The sequence below is a fragment of the Mastigoproctus giganteus genome, chromosome 5 (genome assembly GCF_048544385.1).
Source record: "Mastigoproctus giganteus isolate SK-2022 chromosome 5, ASM4854438v1, whole genome shotgun sequence".
NCBI classification, from domain to species: domain Eukaryota; kingdom Metazoa; phylum Arthropoda; class Arachnida; order Uropygi; family Thelyphonidae; genus Mastigoproctus; species Mastigoproctus giganteus.
The window spans coordinates 125748419-125771919 of NC_143579.1; the positions used below are offsets into that span (position 1 = coordinate 125748419).

General features: G+C 38.0%; 1 protein-coding gene across 1 annotated transcript in view; it reads left to right on the plus strand.

The window, feature by feature from the left end:
• Positions 1-23501, plus strand: part of HPS1 (Hermansky-Pudlak syndrome 1 protein) — a 455504-nt gene that overhangs the window by 294760 nt on the left and 137243 nt on the right. Inside the window, exon 11 of the mRNA XM_090374645.1 lies at positions 2180-2335. Within this exon, the coding sequence (XP_090230771.1) occupies positions 2180-2335 (156 nt within the window). The remainder of the gene's footprint in view (positions 1-2179; positions 2336-23501) is intronic.

The window sequence follows — 23501 nt, forward strand, 5'->3', positions numbered from 1 at the left end:
ATGGTGACCAAACCAGTCCTCAAAAATGGAAGCTGTCACCCAAGCTTTATGATTTGACTTCCAAATCACTGGTAAACTAATTTTAGATATACACCAAATGAAAAAATCAAGAATCGCGTAACTCCGAGTTCGCGTAAGTCGGGATAGCGTAAGTTGAGGTATTACTGTATTAAGAATTTGCAGATAAAGGAACCACTAAGTGGCAGGGATCAGTGATCATAGTGTACTGATGTGGGATTTACTTAAAGATGTAACTACCATCAAGGCTAAACACAAATTCCAAGTGGGAAGCATTCAGGAAATTAATCGTGGAAGCTACTTTCATACTGACTAAGAAATATTGTTCAAGGTTTAGGCCTAAATGTACATCCTTGGACTCAGGAGAGGGTACCCATATACTGGAGGTGTGCCAATGTATCCCAAATTCACAAAGGAGGATCGAAGGGTGACACGATTAATTACAGACCAGTTAGTTTGACTTCTCTTCTGGGTAAAACAATGGAGTCACTGGTTAAAGATGCATTGCAGGATCATCTAGACAAGACTGGAGCAATAATTCAGACACAGCATGGGTTTGTTAAAGGAAAGTCTTGTCTGACAATTTGATTGGATACTAAGATGTGTTTACAAAGGAACTGGATTCAAAAAATAATTTTGATATCATATACTTGGATTTCAGGAAAGCTTTTGACACTGTTGCGAATGGAACACTACTGTACAAATTGGAGCAGAATGATATTAAGGGTAAGTTGCTACAATGGATAAAAGGGTGGTTGAGTGAGAGAAGACAGAGGGTGGTAATCAATGGGCACTGCTCTTTGTGGATTAATGTTATTAGTGGAGTTCCATAGGGTTCGGTGTTAGGCCCACTCTTGTTTTGTATATTTATCAATGATATTGATAAAGGTATATCAGACTTAGTGTCGAAGTTTGCAGATGATACAAAGGTTGGCATGGTTGTTAGTGAGAGTAATGGCAGTGTGCTACTGTAACAGGATCTAAAAATTTTGGTCATGGGAAAGTGGCAACTGAAGTTTTACATTGGTAAATGCAAAGTACTGCATGTGGGTAGAATTAACCCCCAGAGGAATGTACCAACTGTGTGGTACTACACTCAGGGTGGTAGAAAATGAAAAAGACCTGGGAGTAATTGTGCTGTCAGATATGAAGTTTTCAGAGAAATGCAGACAGGCTGCAAGAGCATATCATGGGGTTTTGTCAGTGATATACAGAATTTTGCTAGCAGGGAAAAGGAGGTGATTGTCCCTCTGTATAAGGCAATGGTCAGGCCATGCCTTGAGTACTGTGTACAGGTCTGGAGGCCCAATTTTAGGAAGGATATAGATATGCTTGAGTGTGCACAGAGAAGGGCAACAAGATCTAAGAGAGGGAGGGAGAGAGAGGTTTAAGTTCTGCAAATTGCAGCGGCTGGAGACTAGGCACCTGCGAGGTGATCTGAATGAAGTGTTTAAAGCCTTGAATGGGTTGAGCATGCTGAATTCTGATAGCATTCTTCCACTTGCTCAGATTAAGAACCTAAGGGGGCATAAATTTAAATTGAGGAAAGTCAGTTGTAAAAACGATGTGCGGAAATTTGACTTTAGCTAGGCGGGCGGTTAATTGCTGGAACGAACTTCCATCTGTTGTTGTAGTTGATAGCTCAAATAAATTCAAGGAGGAACTGGACAAACATTTAGAGGGAATGGTTGTGTGAATTTTTTTTTTTTTTTTTTTTTTTTTTGGCTGATTACTATGTAAGCTCATACGCTTGCTTTCTTGCTTCACATGCTTTTATTACCATTATGATAATCTGAAAGAATCCAAATTTTTTTTCACAAGATGTGTACATACCTTGAGTAGTTAGTTATCAAAGATAAATTAATTGCATTAGTGTTACTAAAAATGTAACAATATTTCTACTTAATTGCTGAAGTTAGCAAAGCTATTCCACAAACGTGTATGCCTGACAAATAAAGTTTATTTTTTGTAGCATTTTTCTTATGTTTTCAGAAAATGAGTTGTTTGCAAAAACAGCTTAGTATCTTAAAGGATTAGAATCACTTGGATTCGATCCTTCCCCGTAATCCTTATTTTCTTGCGTAGTTTGCCTTTACTAACAATAATACCAAAACTACTAAAATCGCTAATTGTTATAACAGATTTTAATTTTTCTTTTCAGTTAGCAATGAAATCTTTGTTAGCAAGTGGATTGCACAGCATGCTTGATACTTTCTCTGGTCTACTGTTATGGCCTGGAGAAAAGAAATTTTTGCATACAAAAGAGAGCTTAGAAGGTGATTTGAAGAAAATTATTGATGCTGGTAAACAGATAAAGGTAAGATACAAAAAAAAAAAAACAAAAATACAGGATCATTTAAAATTCACATAGCCTTAAAGGGCTAATTTCTATTATTTCGATAACCATCCACAATTCTTGCAACATCATTTTGGTGTCAACAATGCACATGTAGAACAGTGATTGTTGCATTATACTTGCAATATCTCATCATTAGCAATTTATTCATGAAGAAATATTAAATTTTCCTGACTGTATGTCTGCTTATATTTAACCAGCACTTTATTTCAAAGTCATATGTCAGTGTCAAAGTCAAATTTTGAGAAAAATATCCCCATTTACAAATAAATCAACAATTTCAAGATTAGTTTTCATAAAACAAGTAGCAATCCTCATTAAAACTGAAAACTCACATTATTAAGCAAAAAAAAAAAAAACTTGATGTCAATCAGTGTTTACTGCTATCACCAAAAATATTACTGGTAAAACTTGTATTTTTACACAAAGGGCTGTTAAATATTCACGTTAAATGAACGAACTTAATGTTGCAGTGGTGGCACCAAATTTGTAGCAAAAACTGTTGTGGGGTACCTTACAGGTGCTCATTTTTTTTTTTTTGTTATGAATTCTGGTTAGACAGTGCCAATATTTTATCTTTTATTAATAGATTTTAATTGCCTGTAATTTTTTATATTAAAATTTTTAAACCATGCTATGTATTTTACACCTTTGATTTAAAAAAATATATATACAGGTGACCCCGCTTAATGCTGATAATTTGTTCCGTAAAAACAGAGCGCCAAGTGAATCTGCGCTAAGTGAGTGCCACATTCCCATAAGGTAACATATGCACAGCAGGTCCCCGTTATAACACGGTTATAACGGGGTTAATTTGCTATAAAGCTGTTCTTATATTATAACCCGTATCGGACTATAACGCTGTCACAGATCACTATAACCCTCTTTTACAGATTGCATTTTTGGCATATTTAACGAAATCGTTTCATTTGATGGAGTCGATAGCTTGAAAATGAATAGCAAAACAGCATTAAAACGTTTCCCATGCCGACTTGAGAAATTTTCCCACGCAAATTCCGAGATCTAACATTTTAAAAAATGATCAAGTATATTGCTTGTAATATTTGCATTATATGCATTTATTCGAAGTCTAGTCATCACTCAGTACCGTATTAGACATCGTGAGAAACGGACAGTTTACTTGAACACTTAGCGCTCTGTTTTTACGGAACGAATTATCAGCGTTAAGGGGGTCACCTGTATTTGTGAGTTGCGGTCGGTGCCATCGGATATTTCCTAATCAATAATAAACGGTAGTGAAAAGATTCACAAATATCGGTCAAAATATTTAATATTCAAATATTTGTACATATAAAATATTCTGCATTACATACGTATATAATTATCTGGTAACTACTTACGTATCAAAATTAAACTTACAATTCCAATTAAAATCATGAATTTAATTATGAAAAATGTGTCAATTTTGGGTTGAACTTTGGCCCTCTTCCAAATAAACTAAAAGGAGTATGGAGCAGAAACCTGGACATTGAATAGGCAAGCGAAAAACAAATTGCTCTCCACAGAAATGGATTCTTGGAGATGCTCAGCAGGAACTTCTAGAAGAGACAGAAAACAGAATGAAGACATAAGGGAAAAAATGGAAGTGAAAAAGATTATTATTGACACCATCAGAGAAAAGCGTCTAACATGGTATGGACATGTAAAACGGATGCAAGAAAACAGATATCCAAAGGCTATCCTGGAATGGATATCTCCTGGAAGAAGGAGAAGACCTAGGAGGACATGGATGGATGGAGTACGGGAGTGCATGACAGCCCGAGGCTTAACCGACCAAGACACCTTGAATCGCACTTTATTGTGGGAAAAAATTCCTAACAAGAAATAACTTGTAGGCTGAGGAAACCCATTGTAAAGGGAAACACTCCTCTTGAAGAAAAAGAAGAAGGGTATTAATTTAAAATCCCCCGCAACATTACCACCCAACAATAAAGTCAATCAATCCTCCGCCGCTTTGAAACTTGGCATGCTTTTTTCTTCTTTCAATATGAAACTTCTTTTAGGCATTTGTTTCCACAAAGGTCCTGCTTCATCTATGTTAAAAACTTGCTGAGAAGTATAACACATAATATCCCTCTTCAATAATTTTAAAAAAGTTCTTTTTTGAAAGTTTCGGCTCCTTTTGCACTTGCGGCTTCTCCCTGGATTTTAAATCTATTCAACCAGCCCTTACTAGTTTTAAATGGTTCCACATTTTTTTTTTTTTTTTTTAGGTGAGTTTTCTTCAGATCATCATATTGGCTAATCTCTCTCTCCTTTTTTCTAATAATATTTAACTTAACTGAATTCTGCATTCGATATTATCTTCAATAAAATTAGTTTTTTTTTTTTTTTTTTTTTATGTGAACCCCAAACACTAGAGGTATTAGAACCTATAGTACTTAGTACCGTGCGTGGGTTGGAGGTTGAGAAGACGAAAGAAGATATTTGTTGACACTGGACTTGAACTTCTGTAGATTGTAATTTTCAGGAAATACGTATGAAGGAAGGTTGTTCCAGAAAACGGCAGTTGAATGAATAAATGAGGAAGATGAAAAGTTGGTTCTGTGGGTTTGAAGTTGGACAGTAAATGAATGTTGGCTGGAGGCAGCACGTGTTCGGACTGTTTTGAAAGAGAGAGCAGGAATTATAGAAGCCAATTCAGAAGAACAGTGCCCATGGAAGTATCTGTTGAAGAGGCATGCAGCAGAAACAGTATGTCTATGAGAAAGAGAGTGGAGAGACTCTGTTAGAGATGAATTATTAATTAACCTAACGGCCCTCTTCTGAATGGAATCAAGAAGCCTGAAAGAGGTTTTGGGGGCACCACCCCAGATGTGGGAACAATATTCCATGGCAGGGCGGATTTGCGATTTATACAGAGTGAGCAGCTGTTTGGAAGAAAAGTAACGCCGAGAGCGAAAGAGAAAACCAAGTTTTTTGATGCAGAGGAAGCAATATTTGTAATGTGCTTGTGCCAAGAGAGATTAGAAGTCAGGGAAATCCCCAAAAGATATATATCATTTTGCCTAGAAATCGGAGTGTCACTAAAGATAAGCATAGGAGCAGAAGAATCCTTTTTTGTGAGATATAAAACAAGACTGAGTTTTAGAAGGGTTGAAACCAACTAAGTTGTCTTTGCTCCACTGGAGAATTACCTGAAGATCGGCATTTAAGGAATTGGTAGCAGATTTTCGAGAAGTTGAAGCTGATTGAGCAGGACAAGGTTTCTCAAAATGGAAAGTGGAATGCAATGTGCTATCATCGGCAAAACTATGGATAGGATTTCCAGTCAACGGAAGGAAGGTCATTGATATACAAGAGGAAAAGATTGGGGAAAAGAACTGAACCTTGGGGGACACCGGCATTAGTGGAGAAGTTAGAAGACAGAGAGCCATCTACCATCACCCTCAGTGAGCGATCAGAGAGAAAACTGGATAACCAATTACTAAAAACAGTTGGCAAACCATAAGATGGAAGCTTGTTTAGAAGACCTTTATGCCAAACACGATCAAAAGCCTTTGAGATGTCAAGAGCAACTACTTGTGTTTCCACAAAGGTCCTGCTTCATCTATGTTAAAAACTTGCTGAGAAGTATAACACATAATATCCCTCTTCAATAATTTTAAAAAGTTCTTTTTTGAAAGTTTCGCCGAACCTTTCCATTGAATTAGTCCATTAATGGGTAACATAAGCCAGAATATCACCAGTGAATCGACACTGACGGAATCCATACTTGCGATTGTTGATCAGACGGAAGGTTTCTAGGTAGTTTAAGAGTTGGCGGATAATTGATTTCTCCATTACTTTAGAAAGAGTAGAAGTAATTGCAATGGGACGATAATTGGATGGGAAGGATTTGTCACCCTTTTTAGGAACTGGCTGAATATGAGCAAATTTCCAAGCAGAAGGAAAAACACCTTTGGAATAAGAAAGTGAAAAAAGAATAGGAGTAAGTTCAGGAGCACAGGTTTTGAGAACAAGTGGAGAAATACCATCAGGACCTGGAGCTTTCTTAGCATCAAGATTCATCAAAATCCTTCTGATATCCTTTTGACGGAAGACCACAGGAGGCATTGAATGGAGCGTGTTGGGAATGGTGGGAGGTGTTTTACCAAGATCATTAATACATGAGCTGGAAGAAAAATGGGATGCTAGCAGGTCAGCTTTATCCTTGGCTGAAGTGACAACAGAACCATCTGGTTTGGACAGAGCTGGGAGCAGAGATGGGCAAAAGTTGCGGCCAATAGCTTTGGCAAGAGACCAGAATGCTCGGCTACCATTAGGGCAAGAAGCAAGTTTTCTACTCTTAGCCTGTTCAAACTCTAGTTTGGACTGATTAATAACTGCTTTACAATTGTTGCGAGCTTTGGTGTAGGCAGAAAATGAAACTGAAGAATTAGAAACAAGCCAATTATGATATGCAACATTCTTCTCTTGAACAGCCTTAGCACATTTATTGGAAAACCAAGGTTTAGATAAAGGATGAGATTTTAAAGTGGAGTGTGGGATAAAGGATTCCATTCCTACAAGAATAATTTCACTGACACGATCTGAGCAAACATTGATATCAGAAGTTTTGAAACAGTAATCCGACCAAGAAAAAGAAGAAAAGAAGTCTTGCAGGTCATCCCATTTTGCATTCTTGTAATATCAAACAACACGAGGTTGGGAATAGCCATGAGATAAAGGTTTCATTGGAGAAGAGACAATCACCAAGTTGTGATCTGAAGTGCTTAAAGGACCTCTCACTTCGCCCGTGTACTTAGAAGGGTTGTTTGTGAGAAAAAGATCAAGCGTATTGGCTGTATGATTAGGATTGTCCAGTATTCTCGTAGGTAAATGAACAATCTGTGCTAGGTCATTAGTAATTGCAAAAGCCTCAGCATTTCGACCTGCTGGGTCGGCATGACTAGAAAACGGAAGCCAGCTGGAGTTGTGAACGTTAAAATCATCAAGGAAAATTACCTCACTGTTAGGAAAGTTGGACTGGAGAAAGTCAAGTTGCAAAGAGAGGAAGTCAAAGAGCTCCAAGTGATTAGTGGAGTTGGGGGAACGGTAGAGACAAGAGATGAATTTGACACAATGAGGTAGAGAGATTTTAAGCCAGAGAGGATCAAAGAGAGGAGATTCCAAATTGCCAAGTCTCTGACAGGGAATATCAGAACGGACATATGCACAAGTACCACCGAGGCAAAAGGAATCATACAGCGAATAATTTGGGCATCTGAGATGAGCAGTAGTTGAATCAACCGATAAGTGAGATTCTGTCAGAAAAAGTACATGGGGTTTGGCAGACTGCAAGTGGAAATGGACATCGTTGAGATTAGAATTGAGACCACGTATATTTATAAAATGAATTAGGAAGTCCTTGGGAGGTTTAGATGTTTTTGCAGATAAGCTTGCTCTATTAGTTTGACAATTCATGGTGTATTCAATAGTAAGAAAAAGTGGGTGGGACATTCCGTATGAAGTAATGAAATTTTTAGATATGGCGTACATGTGGTAAGAATATACCCAGATCCTTGACATAACATGGTCTCGACAATGCTCCCCGCATACACACTACTCGGACTCCCTCCAGTCACTATCTGGCAGAGTAGAGGTAGCAAGATTATACACTAGCTGATCCAGAAGCCTCCTAGAGAGTTACCAATAGGTTCGGTCCGGTGTACTAACTAGCGACTGGCCTGTGATTCGTTTCTGCTGGATCCCAGGCCACATTGGGATCTCAGGAAATGATTTGGCAGACTCTGCAGCCAAATCAGCGAACCTATTTAACTCTTGCCTGTCAGTCCCCTATACAGACTACAGGCAAGTAATTCGAAAGAAACTGATATCCCAATGGCAACACTCTTGGCATGGACTGACTACAAACAAGTTATATGAGATTAAGCCTGTAATTGAACATTGGCAGTCTAGTCTGCGCAGGAACCGAAAAGAGGAAGTTGTTCTATCTTGGCTCCGCATAGGACATGGTCACTTGACACATTGCTGTCTGCTGAGGGCAGACGATAGTCCTATGTGTAGAAATTGTGACACGATTTTTACAGTCCGTCATATTTTAATTGAATGTCCGTCCTTTTATAATGACCGCCGTTTATGTTTTAGCCATCTGTCTGAACCTTATACACTCAGACAGGTTTTAAATGACAATGACAATATGTCAGCTATTTTTAAGTTTTTACAACTTATTAATCTAAATAATTCAATCTAAAATATTTTTATCGTTTTATACTACATGAACATTTTAAATCGTATATTCTTTTAAATTAATATACAAATAATTTAAATTTTATATTCTACATCTTTATGACTTGGCTCATTATAGCCTTAGATGCTAATGCGCCATAAAACAAACAAACAAACAAACAAACAAACTGGCCTGCGAACACCGTTTTAGAGATGTACCCTCGAAATGTAAGGAATATTGGATCTCGCCACGACGTTCATCATAATCTCAAAAGTCATCAATCATACTGCATGATGGAAGAGATAGGGAAGGGTTGACTGGAACTTAACTCTAGAGACTAAACATGGTTCCACCACTTCAAGCCTCCAATAAGCAAAGTGGTGGTATTTCACCGGTTGATGAGAGTCATCTACCACCTAGTACTGCCTGGTAACATAGAGGGGTGGCATTCCTCCATGTGGTGTGGGCGCCACACCTCAACCCCTGCTTACGTTGGTTCACACCTGGGTGGTCACCCACCATGTACTTGTGCATGGAGGTTATACCCAGGATTACTAACAGTCCCACCATTGTGAAGGTGCAAGCAGAGGATTTGGCTGTCACAGACCATCCGGACTTCGCTGAAATTGGGTCCACTTGACTTGAGTGTCACCCAAATATCAGTTCCATCAGTGTTTTAGACTCCCAGGTAGCAAGTACAGCTTGTCTGGCATATCTGAGAGAATGTCTGTGACAACCTCAAGGACCTTAGTTAGTCTTTCCATTTCAATCCTAATAGCCGGCCTAGCCCTAGTTGCTTGCAGTGGAACAGCTATCTTTCCTGCTGCTAAAATTAATTATTTATTTTTTTTTTTATAATGGTTCTTACAGTTAAATTTGCAAGTCCTAAATTATGGCACACATCCGCTTGTCTTTGACTGGAATCGATTCCCTTCAAAACGTCTAATTTAATTTTCAAATTCAGTCTTTTTCTTACATTTATAGTTTTCGTACTGCGCTCAGACGTTGTTGCTTTTTCATTATCGGCCATTATTAACTCTTGGAAAATGTAACTGCTTTGGTTGCATTAATTATGATACAATGTTCAAGTAAACTGTCCGTTTCGCACGATGTCTAATGCGGTACTGAGTGATGGCTAGACTTTGGATAAATGCATATAACGCAAGTATTACAAGCAATATACTTGATCATTTTTTAAAATGTTAGATCTCGGAACTACGTAACAAGTCACTGTACTGCAATTAAATTAGCATGCAAGAAAATTTCACTGAGTGTGGGAAAATTTTTCAAGTCGGCGTGGGAAACGTTTTAATGGTGTTTTGCTATTCATTTTCAAGCTATCGACTCCATCAAATGAAACGATTTCATTTAATATGCCAAAAATGCAATCTGTAAAAGAGCGTTATAGTGATCTGTGACAGCTTTATAGTCAGATACGGGTTATATAATATAAGAACAGCATTATAGCGAATCAGCGTAAAGCAAACTGCGTTATAACAGGGGCCTGCTATACATATGTTACCTTATGGGAATGCGGCGCTCGCTTAGCATGGATTCACTTAGCCCTCTGTTTTTATGGAATGAATTATCAGCGTTAAGCGGGGTTCAACTGTATATATATTTTTTTAAATCAAAGGTGTAAAATACATAGCATGGTTTAAAAATTTTAATATAAAAAATTACAGGCAATTGAAATCTTGGTTAAAATTATAAAAAACATCGACATCAAACAGAAGCGTCACTCTTCTTAGACGTTTCTATTTTTCAATTTAAAAATCTGTCAGGTTCTTGAAAATTCAAACGTGCATATTTTACTTCTTATGTATCTAAATGATATTAAAAAAATTTAAATAAAAAAAAATTATATATATATTTTGACTATGTGTTATTGGGCTTTTTATGCCCTTTGTTGAAAGAAAAGTGTATAAAAATAATTCTCACACATTGGAGGAACTGAAAACGAATGTACAGAATATAATTGTGATCATAGATTTTTTCAAATATTACAAATGGTGTAAGAAAGCCATTGTTTTTTGGCTACCAGCCAAAAAAAGTAAGAAACTGAAATAAAAAAAAATGGTTAAAAAAAATAAAACAAATTACCTACATGATGCTCTTCTTACATGGGTTCTGATTCCAACACTTGAATTTCCCTATTCCATGGGAGCAACTTATTCCAGTAATTTACAACTTGCTGGCTAAAAGAAAACTCTAGTCAAAATTTCTTTCTCATAATTTGAATTTATATCACCTAGTTCTGGAAAATCATTTATAACTTCTAACTCCTGGTATGAGAGTATAAGTGAATGAGTGATGGTCAAAGAATTTTGAGCTCGTGGGAATGGATAAGTTTAAAAAAAAAAATTGTACCATCTTTTTAATTAATTATCATATTAAATTGTGTTCGACACATAGTTTGATAGACTTAGTGACATTCTTTAGCTTATTTTTAAATATAGCTAGTGATTTTGTAAATTATGACTTAATATTCGTGCTGCTATTGTATTGGCATTTTGGCATATTGCAGCATGTAACTGGTAGCTGGAATATTGCAACATGTAACTATCAGGTCAGTGGAGTAGTAGTCTTCAATTGTAATAAATATCTCTCAAGGTTCCAATCACTTGTTGGGCATATATATTTTTTTGTTTTTAGCTAAGGAATTTTACTTTTTAGTAAGGATATAACTAATTTAAAACTGTGATCGTAACAGTATAGTACAACGTATATCTGGAACTAGATAGCGTAAGGTATAATGTAAAATTGGATAGCGTAAAATGTATCATTATATTTAGGAATCTCTTAGCTGTGTAGTATTGTCAATTAAATTTATGAAATTATTGTTGATCAATTAAGTTGTATTTAAACAGATATCATGCATCAGACCAGACCAGAGCAGCAAAGCAATGGTCACAAATTTGTTGGAGTGCTCAGGAAGAACCAAAGGGGGGCAATTTTCTTATGAATGGCAGCCTAACAAAATTAGCATTAGCTGAGGCATATGATGAAAGAAAGCAAGCTTATACAGCACCAACCAAAAAAAAAGAAAAAACATTCCCATCTCATCCAACTATTCACTCCAAATGTTTTAGTTCTGCCTTGAATTTATTTATGCTGTCAACTTCTACAACGGCAGATGGAAGTTTGTTCCAGCAATCAACTCTGGCTAAAGGCAAACTTCCACATATGTAGTCTGCCACTGTCTTTCCTCAATTTGAATTTTTTATGTCCCCTCAGGCGATTAAGCAGGGCAAGAGGCAGAATCCCATCAGCATTCAGCTTACTCAAACCATTCAAGTACTTATACATCTGCAAATTACAGTGTCACCTGACACTGTAATTTGCAAATCTTAAGCCTTTCTTAATTAGAGCAACCCATTGTTCCATTCACTAATCTTGTTGTCATTCTCTTCTTTGTACTCATTCTGGAGCTCTACAGCCTTCCTAAAATGAGGCCTCCAGACCTGTACTCAAAGTGTGGCCTGACCGTTGCCTTATACAAGGGGATAATCACCTCCTTATCCCTGCTAGAAAAATTCCTGAATATCATTGACAAGACACCATGAGCTACTCTTGCAGAGTCTTCACTGCTCAGAAAACTTCATATCTGACTGCCCAACTACCCCAAGTCCTTTTCATTCTCTACCACTTTGAGTGTAGTACTACACAGTTGATAAGTTACTCTGTGGTTACTGCTACCCATATGCAGTAATCTACATTTGTCAATGTTAAACTTCAGTTGCCACCTCTCAGCCCATCTGCTCAACATTTCTAGATCCTCTTGCAGTAGCATACTGCCATTAGTGTCATTAACAATCCTGTCACTCTTCGTATCATCTGCAAACTTAGACATTAAGCCTGGTATACCTTCATCAGTATCATTAATAAATACGGAAAACAACAATGGATCCAACACTGAACCCTGGGGAACTCCACTAAAACCATTAGTCCACGAAGAGCATTGTCCATTGATTGCCACTCTGTCTTCTCTCACTCATCCATCTCTTTATTCATAGCAGCATTTTGCCCTTAATGCCATACTGCTTCAGTTTGTACAGTAGTCTTCCATGTGCAACAGTATCAAAAGCTTTCCTAAAATCTAAGTATATATCAGAATAATTTTTTGCATCCAGTTCCTTTGTGACGACATAGTATCTAATCAATTTGGTCAGACAAGACTTCCCCTTAACAAACCCATGCTGTGTCTGAACTATAACTGAAGTGTTGTCTAGATGATCCAGCAGTGCTTCTTTAAACAGTGCCTCCATTAATTTCCCCGGAACAAAAGTTAAACTAACAGGTCTGTAATTACTTGTGTTACTCTTTGATCCTCCTTTTTGAATTGGGGATACATCTGCACATCTCCAGTCCATGGAGAAATCCCTTAGTTCATAGATGCTCTCATAATTATGGCTAAGGGTTTGCTTACTTCCTTTGTCACCTCCTTTAATATAACTGGATAGATCCTATCCATCCCAGATGCTTTTTTATGTTTGTCTTCAACAATTTCTCCTCCACTTTGCTCTCAGTTATTAAAATTCATTTCACTCACTACCATAGTTTAATACACCTCTGGTATTCCCCTCCCTGAATAACTCCTCATGTGTAAATGTAGATGCAAAATACTCATTCAGTTTGTCAGCTACCTCAGCAGGATCATTAACAGTTGAACCATCGATTTCAATTGGACCAATCTGATTCATCCCCTTCCTTCTAGGGTTTACACAAATATAAATTAAGAACTCTTTGCTGTTTTTCTTTGCATCCTTTGCCAAGGATTTCTCTTGATCTGCCTTTTTCTGCCCAACCTTCTTTGTGACTTGATTACAGACCAGCTTATATCTTCCTTAGGCTTCTGTATCACTTGTTAATTTCTGTATCCCATGCATTTTTCTTCTCTACCACATGTCTCATTAGTTCATCTGACATCCATTTAGGCCTAAACCTTGAACAATATTTCTTAGTTGTTGACAATTTGGGAAAAACAAACCAACTTTTGGAAATCAAGACAGAACCCAAACAACTGCTACTGACACTGAGAAGAAAGGGAGGAAAAAACCCCACCATACTAGCCAGATTGCACATTGTTAATACAAGCTTCTCACATATACCTACTCAGAAATGAACCCTCCCCTCTACCACAGTGAAATAACTATCAATACTCATTCATAGCACAGCTAAAGTACCTATTATATACAAGAGGGCAGCAAATAGCCTTCTCCTCACATCTTCATAATCAGTTAACATTTCAGAAAGATGTTCTTGGATATCAACAGGATATTCATGACCTTTTCATTTTTCTTAAATTGATTAATAAATCAGATCCCTGAGGCTTATCGCAGATATTCTTCCAGGCATGGCAGCTGGAGTTTCTACCTGGGAGTATAAAATGCCAGTGGAAATGATATTAAAGAATGGTCATTATGAGGTTATTATGATAGGGCATCATGGCAGGATTCAATATTCCTTACATTCCACCTGGTAGGGTATGGTTTTACAGTAGTTTTCACAGGCTGGCTATTAGGTAGCCCACCAGACAAACCTATTGGTAACTGTCTAAGAGGTATCCTAATCAGCTCATGTATAATCATACTGCCTCTGCAAGTTAGTGACTGCAGGTTGTCCAAGTACAGTTAGTCCTCATATAACATGTATTTGCACTACACAAATTTGATCATACATGATTTATAAATAGGGGAACAGTATCGTATATAATACGAACCGAATTTTCTTACGCACGATTCGCCTTTGTATTTACAAGAAATGGCAGTGGAATCACCCCAATTGAAGGCAACACGGTAGGAATGAAGAGAAGATTCTGAAAATGTATTTATGTTTTTTATATCAGTGAAGGGGAAACCCATTTTCCATAATAAATTAAAACCCACACTATTCCAGCTATCGATATTATCGCAAATACAACTAGATCGAGTTTACTATTAGTTTATAACAGATTCCACTAGCAGAAACATAAATGGAAATTGTTTTTATTGTTTTATGGTAGTAACCCCTAGAAATGTGTTTGAGTAAAATGTGAGGTGTTAATAGTGTATCTCTGCCTTTACGGTGTTGTTTATTCAATTGCTACACGCACGCAGCTTTGTTTATGTGTATCAAGCATGTCTCATTTTGTAATTGTGCTTTATTTCTTAAAAATGAGTAAAATACTTAAAAGGTGTGAAAAGGAAGCATCCTGGTGAAGACACAGATTTAGAGAGAAAAAGAAAAGCAATGTTGATAGACAGAGGTGGACTGGGTCAAAATACTTCTGGCCTCTGGCCCACTGGGGTTTCTCTGCTAGGGCTTATGGCCAGTCCGCCTCTGTCAATAGAGAAAAAATATGAAATTGTGAAACACTTTGAGCGAAATGAAAGAACATGTGATATTGCTTGTGCTACAGGCCTAAATGAGGCAATGCCGAGAATTAGAAAGGATGCAGAGAAAATAAAAACAACTTTCATAGCAGGAACAACTCAAAGTGTAACAAAATCCATTAGATCAAGACACAAAGAATTGGAAGAGATGGAACGGCTGTCATTTGTTTGGATAGAAGATCAAACAAAGGATAAGTTTGCTTTAGCAAAAGCATTAGCAATGTTTTATTACGTAATAGCCATAATAAAATACATATTTTATTACAATTATTTATTGTGTTTGAATTTGCATTGCATGAGGGTTTCTAGGAACACAACTATCATGCTGTACGAGGACTGACTGTATACAGGAAATACTGTTGAGGCCACGTTATTACAAGGAACTGAATATATTCTTGTTGTGCATATGCTATATCCAAAAATTTCATTATTCATAATTCATTTCATTGCTCTCTTCCAAACCATTCCAAACCTGTGTCTCAACCACTAAGCTTCTATTCAACCTTCAATTCCCTGTTCATAGAACTAACTTTGCCTCTTCCTCATTTATACGTTTACTTTGATTGTTGAAAACAACCAAACGTTGAAGAAAAGAACCAAATGTGAAAACATCTCATGTATTTATTTCTCAAAATTTGCTGTGTACAGAAATGCAAATCTGATGTCTAAAATTATCAGCTTTACTTTTCATTGTTTTTTATACTTTTATTTAAATGTTCATTAGCAAAAAAGATTCTCCTTTGGTTGCTGACCAACTGAATAGTTTTTTTGCATATGTTTTCAAAAAAACGAATTTTTTAGTGTTGGGAGTGCAAGAGGCATATCAAATTATAACAGAGATCACTAAGCCTCCATTCAACCTTCAACTCCAGGTTCATAGAATTAACTTTGCCTCTTCCTCATTTATACTTCTACTTCGGTTGTTGAAAACAACCAAATGTTGAAGAAAACAGCAAAATGCTATTTTAAATGATTTTATGATAACTGAGAAGAAAGTGGAAGAGTAAACAAGGCACCTGGAGATGAGGATCAAAGCTTAGGCCTAACTGGATGTCAGATTAAACAAGGAGACACATGGCAGAGAAGAAAATATGCATGGGGTACATATTAATTATCACGCAATACAGAAGCTTATGGTAGATATAAACCATTTAATCATCAATATCAAGCGGACCAATGTGATTCATCCCCTTCCTTCCTTCTAGTCTTTACGTAAGTAAAGAATTCATGTAAACACTAGCAGGAAGGAGATGAATCATATTGGTCTGCTTGATATCGATGATTTAATGGGTGATGATCCTGCTCAGGTTACTGAAAAATTGTGTAGTCATTTTGCATCTATTTACACCTGAAGAATTTTCTGGAGAAGGGGATGTCAGAAATTTATCAAACTCTAACAGGGAGCTAAAAGATTTTGTAAAAACTAAGAGGAAAGTGGAAGAGAAATTGTTGAAGTTAAGCATAAAAAAGGCACCTGGGGTAGTAGTAATAGTAATGGCAAATGATGCAAGAAAGCAAGCTTATATAGCATCAGCCAAAAAAAAGAAAAAAAAAGAAAATCTAAAAAGCCTTCCTAAAATCTAAGTATATGATGACAGAATTGTTTTTTGCATCCAGTTCCTTGGTCATCACATCATAGTAACCTATCAAATTCATTAGACAAGACTGTCCCTTTGCAAATCCATGTTGTGATTGCAGTATAATTGCAAGCATGTTGATGAAATGGTCCTACATTATATTTTTAACCAGTGATGCCATTATTTTCCTTGTAACAGACTTTTTTCCTTGTATTTCTCATGTCGGCTTTGGATTTTCCTTTATAAATTGGGGATATATTTGCACTTCTCCAGTTCTTAGAGAACCTCCCCTGAATCCAAGGATGCACTCGTAATTATGGTTAAGGGTTTGCTTATCTTCTTTGCTGCCTCCTGTAATATAATTGGATAGATTCCATCCATCCCAGGTGCCTTTTTTATGTCCATCCTTGATAATTCTCCTCCACTTTCCATTCAGTTATCACAAGGTCATTTAGCTCCTTGTTAGAGTTTTATAACTTTCTGGCTGCCCCTTCCCTAAAGAATTCCTGATGTGTGAATGTAAATGCAAAATACCTATTCAATTTCTTCACAAACTGAGCAGGATCATCAATAGTTAACCCATAGACATCAAGTGGCCCAATGTGATTCAACCCCTTCCTTTATTTGTTGCGTAGATGACTTTGTCCTTTGTATTCTTTGCCAGCGACTTCTCATAATCTGCCTTAGTTTGCCTAACCCCCCCCTTTGTAACTTGATTACAGAGTAATTTATATCTACCATAGGCTTCTACACTGAGTGATCACTGAATTATGACCACCCCTATGAAAACTGAATGCGACCCGTTGACCACGTGAGGTACGAGAGTGCGTAGTTAGTCGCCCTACATAGCACAGATAAGGTTCAGTAGGTAGTAAAATTTCGAGCGTGATGAGTAAAAGGAAGGATATATCGGATTTTGATAAAGGACAGATTGTGGGAGCTCGACAAGCTGGTGCCTTGATTTCCCAACGGCTGAAATGGTGGGGTATTCGAGAGCCGCTGTTGTTAAAGTGTACCAGGACTGGCGTCAAAATGGTCAAACAACGACCCAACAGCAAAACTACAAAGTTCGGTTAAAGGTTGATGTTAGAGGTGAGCACTGGGTCCAACGACTCGTACAGGCGAACAGGCACAGTACTGTTGAAGAGTTGACTACTCAATACAACATGGGCCAACCCAGAGAAATATCTGGCATGACCATGCATCGCACACTCGCACACTCGCACATAGTATGGCCTATACCAGCAGACGACCCCTACGGGATCTTCTCCTAACCAAGGTTCATCAACATAAAAGACTCGCCTGGTGCAAAGAGCATGCAAGTTGGACATTAGAAGACTGGAAGAAGGTGTGCTGGTCGGAGGAGTCATGTTATTTACTCCACGCTGTGGATGGTCGTGTACAGATTTGGCATCAACAACATGAGGTATTTTGATACCATGTATGATGATGCATGGTATCAAAAGTGCAGGCTGGTGGAGGTAGTTGTATGGTGTGGGGCATATTTCACTGGCAGGAACTTGGACCCCTGTGCATGTGGAACAATGTCTCAGTGGTCTACACTAACGTCAATTCAGTGATCACTCAGTGTATTTCACTTGATAGTTTATATGCATCCCATGCACTTCCTTATCTACAAAATGACTCAATAGTCCATCTGATATCCATTTAGGTCTAAGCCTTGAACAGTATTTCTTTATTGGTATGAAAAGCCTATCATCTTCTATGATTATTTTCCTGAACAATTCCCATTTAGAATTTTCTGTTGGTAACATCATCAGTTAGTCCCATTGCACACAATTTAAAAAGTGTCTGAGACCTCTGTAGTCACACTTACGGAAGCAAAAGCCTTTCCATTTACTCTTGACAGTAGTTATGTCTTTAATTAAATTCCACATTAGTACACTGTAATCGCTGCCACCCAGTGGGTCTTTTACATTCAGATTCTTAATGCATGAAGAATCTCTGCTGATAACCAGATCATGAGTATTGCTTCCTCTTGTTGCCTCTCTGACATGCTGCTGTAGAAAACAGTCATCCAAGGAACCCACAAATACCAGTCAACATCTGGAAAGTTAAAATCTCCCATTATGAGACATTCTAGTTTACTGACTCAATCTATTTCACTGTCTCTCTATATCTCTTTGTCTCTCTATCTCTATCTCTTTCGTATACTTAGCACAGTCATCAGGCCTATAACACTCCTACTCTGTTTTGTTTTCCCAGTGTTTATATCACACTAAACTGACTTAACATTGCACTTGCACCCAAGTCAACTGTATGCACTGCTTTAGATTTAATATTCTTCTTAAATAAAAGGATGACCCTTCCACCTCTCCTGTCTGTCCTTCCTGTACACATTGTACTCCCCATATTCAAATGCAGCATCACATATGTCTGATTGACACCATGTCACCACTATTCCTACAATGTCTGCATTTGATGACTTAATCAGTATGATACCTTGCACTATCAAGTTCAAGATATACTTTACATTATACCATAACGATTGCAATATTAAATTAGTTATATCCTTGCTAAAAAGTAAATATTCTTTAGTTAAACACAAAACATATATATCATTATTATCTATATGGTGCAAGGCAGCCGAGGCTTTTACTGCACTAGCCAAAAAAAAAAAAAAAAAAAAAAAAAAATGTCAGTTACTCTGAGAGAGAGAGAGAGAGAGAGAGAGAGAGAGAGAGAGTCAGAATCAGAAGGGAATCACGAAGAAAGAGAAGAATGATGACATCTAGCTCAGGACCCTGGGTGTGTCAAGCCCATACTCACCAGATGTGAGCCCCTGGGTCCAACAAGTAACTAGAATCTTCGAGTTACTTATTTATCACAATTAAAAGCCTACCATTCCTTATTGCTATGATATTTGCACGAAAACATTGATACTGATACATGGAGTAATTAAACACCTGTTAACCTAAATTCTGTTTCAAAGGAAATAATGGTCTCTGGTTAAAGAAATAATGCAGTACCATCTAGACTGGAGTGAATATATATTTTTTTTTTATAAAAACCCCAAACACAAGAGGTATTAGAACCATAGTACTTAGTACCGTGCTTGGGTTGGAGGTTGAAAAGACGAAAGAAGATATTTGTTCACATTGGACTTGAACTTCTGTAGACTGTAATTTTCAGGAAATACGTGTGAAGGAACGCTGTTCCAGAAAACGGAAATTGAATGAATAAACGAGGAAGATGAGAAGTTAGTTCTGTGAGTTTGAAGTTGGACAGTAAATGGATGTTGGTTGGTGGCGGCATGTGTTCGGACTGTTTTTAAAGAGAGCGAGCGGGAATTATAGAAGCCAATTCAGAAGAACAGTGCCAATGGAAGTATCTGTAGAAAAGGCATGCAGCAGAAACAGTACGTCTATGAGACAGTGAGTGGAGAGACTCTGTTACAGAGAGTCATTAATTAACCTAAATGCCCTTTTCTGAAGGGAATCTAGAAGCCTAAGAGAGGTTTCGGAAGCACCGCCCCAGATGTGGGAACAGTATTCCATGGTAAGGCTGATTTGTGATTTGTATAGAGTGAACAGCTGTATGGAAGAAAAGTAATGCCGAGAGCGAAAGAGAAAACCAAGTTTTTTAGATGTAGAGGAAGCAATATTTGTAATGTGCTTGTGCCAAGAGAGATTAGAAGTCAGGGTAATCCCCTAAAGAGATATATCATTTTGCCTAGAAATCGGAGAAAACCGAAGATTAGCATAGGAGCAGAAGAATCCTTTTTGTGAGATATAAGACAAGACTGAGTTTTACAAGGATTAAAACCAACTAAGTTATCTTTGCCCCACTGGAAAATTATCTGGAGATCGACATTTAAGGAATTGGTAGTGGATATTCGAGAAGTTGAAGCTGATTGAGCAGGGCAAGGTTTCTTAAAATGGAAAGTGGAATGCAATGTGCTATCATCGGCAAAACTATGGATAGGATTTCCAGTCAATGGAAAAAGGCCATTAATATACAAGAGGGGAAAGAACTGAACCTTGGGGGACACCGGCATTAGTAAAGAAGTTAGAAGACAAAGAGCCATCCACCATCACCCTCAGTGAGCGATCAGAGAGAAAACTGGAAGCTTGTTTAGAAGGCCTTCGTGCCAAACCTGATCGAAAGCCTTTGAGATGTCAAGAGAAACTGCTTGTGTTTTACCGAAAATAAGCCAGAATATCACCTTTGGAATAAGAAAGTGAAAAAAGTTAGCAAAGAACAGGAGTAAGTTCAAGAGCACAGGTTTTGAGAACAAGCTGGGAAATACCATCAGGACCTGGAGCTTTCTTAGTATCAAGTTTCATCAAAATCCTTCTGACATCCTTTTGACAGAAGATCACAGGAGGCATTGAATGGAGCGTGTTGGGAAAGTGTTTTTACTAAGATCATTAATACATGAGTTGGAAGAAAAATGGGATGCTAGCAGGTCAGCTTTATCCATGGCTGAAGTTACAGCAGAACCATCTGGTTTTGACAGAGGTGGGACCAGAAATGGGCAAAGGTTGCGGCCAAAAGCTTTGGCAAGAGACCAGAATGCTTGGCTACCATTAGGGCAAGAATGGAGCTTTCTACTCTTAGCCTGTTCAAAATCTAGTTTGGACTGATTAATAACTGCTTTACAATTATTGCAAGCTTTGATGTAGGCAGAAAATAAAATTGAAGAATTGGAAACAAGCCAATTACGATATGCAACATTCTTCTCTTGAACAGCCTTAGCACATTTATTGGAAAACCAAGGTTTAGATAAGGGACGAGATTTTAAGGTGGAATGTAGGATAAAGGATTCTATTCCTACAAGAATAATTTCACTGACACGATATGAGCAAACATTGAATTAGAAGTTTTGAAACAGTAATCCAACCAAGGGAAAGAAGAAAAGAAATCTCGCAGGTCATCCGATTTTGCATTCTTGTAATGCCAAACAATACGAGGTTGGGAATAGCCATGAGATAAAGGTTTCATTGGAGAAGAGACAATCACCGAGTTGTGATCTGAAGTGCCTAAAGGACCACTCACTTCGACGGTGTAAAAGAATAGATTCCAAATTACCAAGTCTCTGACAGGGAACATGCACAAGTACCACTTTTGAGATGAAAGGAATCATACAGCAAATAGTTTGGGCAACTGGGATGGGCAGTAGTCGAATCAACTGATAACTGAGATTCTGTCAGAAAAAGTACATGGGGTTTGGCAGACTGCAAGAGGAAATAGACATTGTTGAGATTAGAATTGAGACCTCGTATATTTGTGAAATGAACTAGGAAGTGTTTGGGAGGTGTAGACCTTTTCACAGATAAGCTTACTCTATTAGTTTGACAATTCATGGTGAATTCAATAGTAAGTAAAAGTGGGGGGGGAGACATGCTGTATGAACTAATGAAATTTTTGGATATGGCGTACACAAGGTAAGAATATACCCATATCTCTGACATAATGTGGCCTCGACAATGCTCCCTGCATACACACTACTCGGACTCCCTCCAGCCACTGTCTTGCAGAGTAGAGGTAGCAAGATTATACACTATCTGATCCGGAAGCCTCCTAAAGAGTTACCAATAGGTTTGGTCCGGTGTACTAACTAGCGGCCTGCCTGCGAACACCGTTTTAGAGCTGTACCTTCGAAATGTAAGGAATATAAGATCTCGCCATGATGTTCATCATAACCTCAAAAGTCATCAGCCATACAGCATGATGGAAGAGATGGGGAAGGGTTGACCGGAACTTAGCTGTGGAAACTAAACATGAGTTCCACCACTTCAAGCCTCCAATAAGCAAAGTTGTGGTATTGCATCGGTTCATGAGAGTCATCTACCACCTAGTATTGCCTGGTAACACAGAGGGGTGGCATTCCTCCATGTTGTGTGGGTGCCACACCTCCCCCCTCCCTCCTTACGTTGGTTCACACCTGGGTGGTCACCCACTGTGTTCATGTGCATGGAACTTATACCCAGGATTACTAACAGTCCCACCATCGTGAGGGTGCAAGTAGAGGATTTGGCTGTCACAGACCGTCCGGACTTCGCCGAAATTGGGTCGATTTCACTTGAATGTCAGCCGAATATCAGTTCCATCAGCGTTTTAGACTCCCAGGTAGCAAGCACAACTTGTCTGGCATATCTAACAGAATGTCTTGACAACCTCAAAGACCATAGTGTGACAACCTTAAGGAATATAGTTATACTTCAGTCACGGCATGACTTCATTAAGGCGAGAATCTTGTCTGACCAACTTGATTGGATAATGTGATGCCGTAAGAGATATTTTGATTGGATAATGTGATGATGTATGAACTGGATTAAAAAATACTTTTGATATATACTTTAATTTCCAAACCACATCTGGTTTCAGTGTTGTGATCCTGATGTTATTTCATGACAAGTTAAGTCTTACTGTTGATAAAAGAGGCAGTCACCTCTGAAAGCACCTCTTTTGGTAATCAATGGACACTGCTCAACGTGGACTAATGTTATTAGTGGAGTTCCTCAGGGTTCAGTGTTGGGTCCTTTGTTGTTTTCGGTGTTTATGAATGATATTGATGATGGGATATCAAGTTTAATGTCCAAGTTTGCAGATGATACAAAGGTTGGCAGGGTTGTTAAGGACACCACTGATGCTATGCTGCTGCAACAGGATCTGGAAAGGTTGAACAGATGGGCTGAGAGGTGGCAAATGAAGTTTAACATTGACAAATGTAAAGTACTACATATGGGAAACAGTAACCCCAGAGCAACGTATCAACTCTGCGGTACTACACTGACAGTGGTGGAGAATGAAAAGGACCTGGGGGTAATTGTGCAGGCAGATATGAAGTTCTCTGAGCAGTGCAGACGAGCTGCAAGAGTAGCTCATGGTGTCTTGTCAATGATATACAGGAATTTTTCTAGCAGGGATAAGGAGGTGATTATTCCCTTGTATAAGGCAATGGTTAGGCCACATCTTGAGTACTGTATACAGGTCTGGAGGCCTCATTTCAAGAAGGA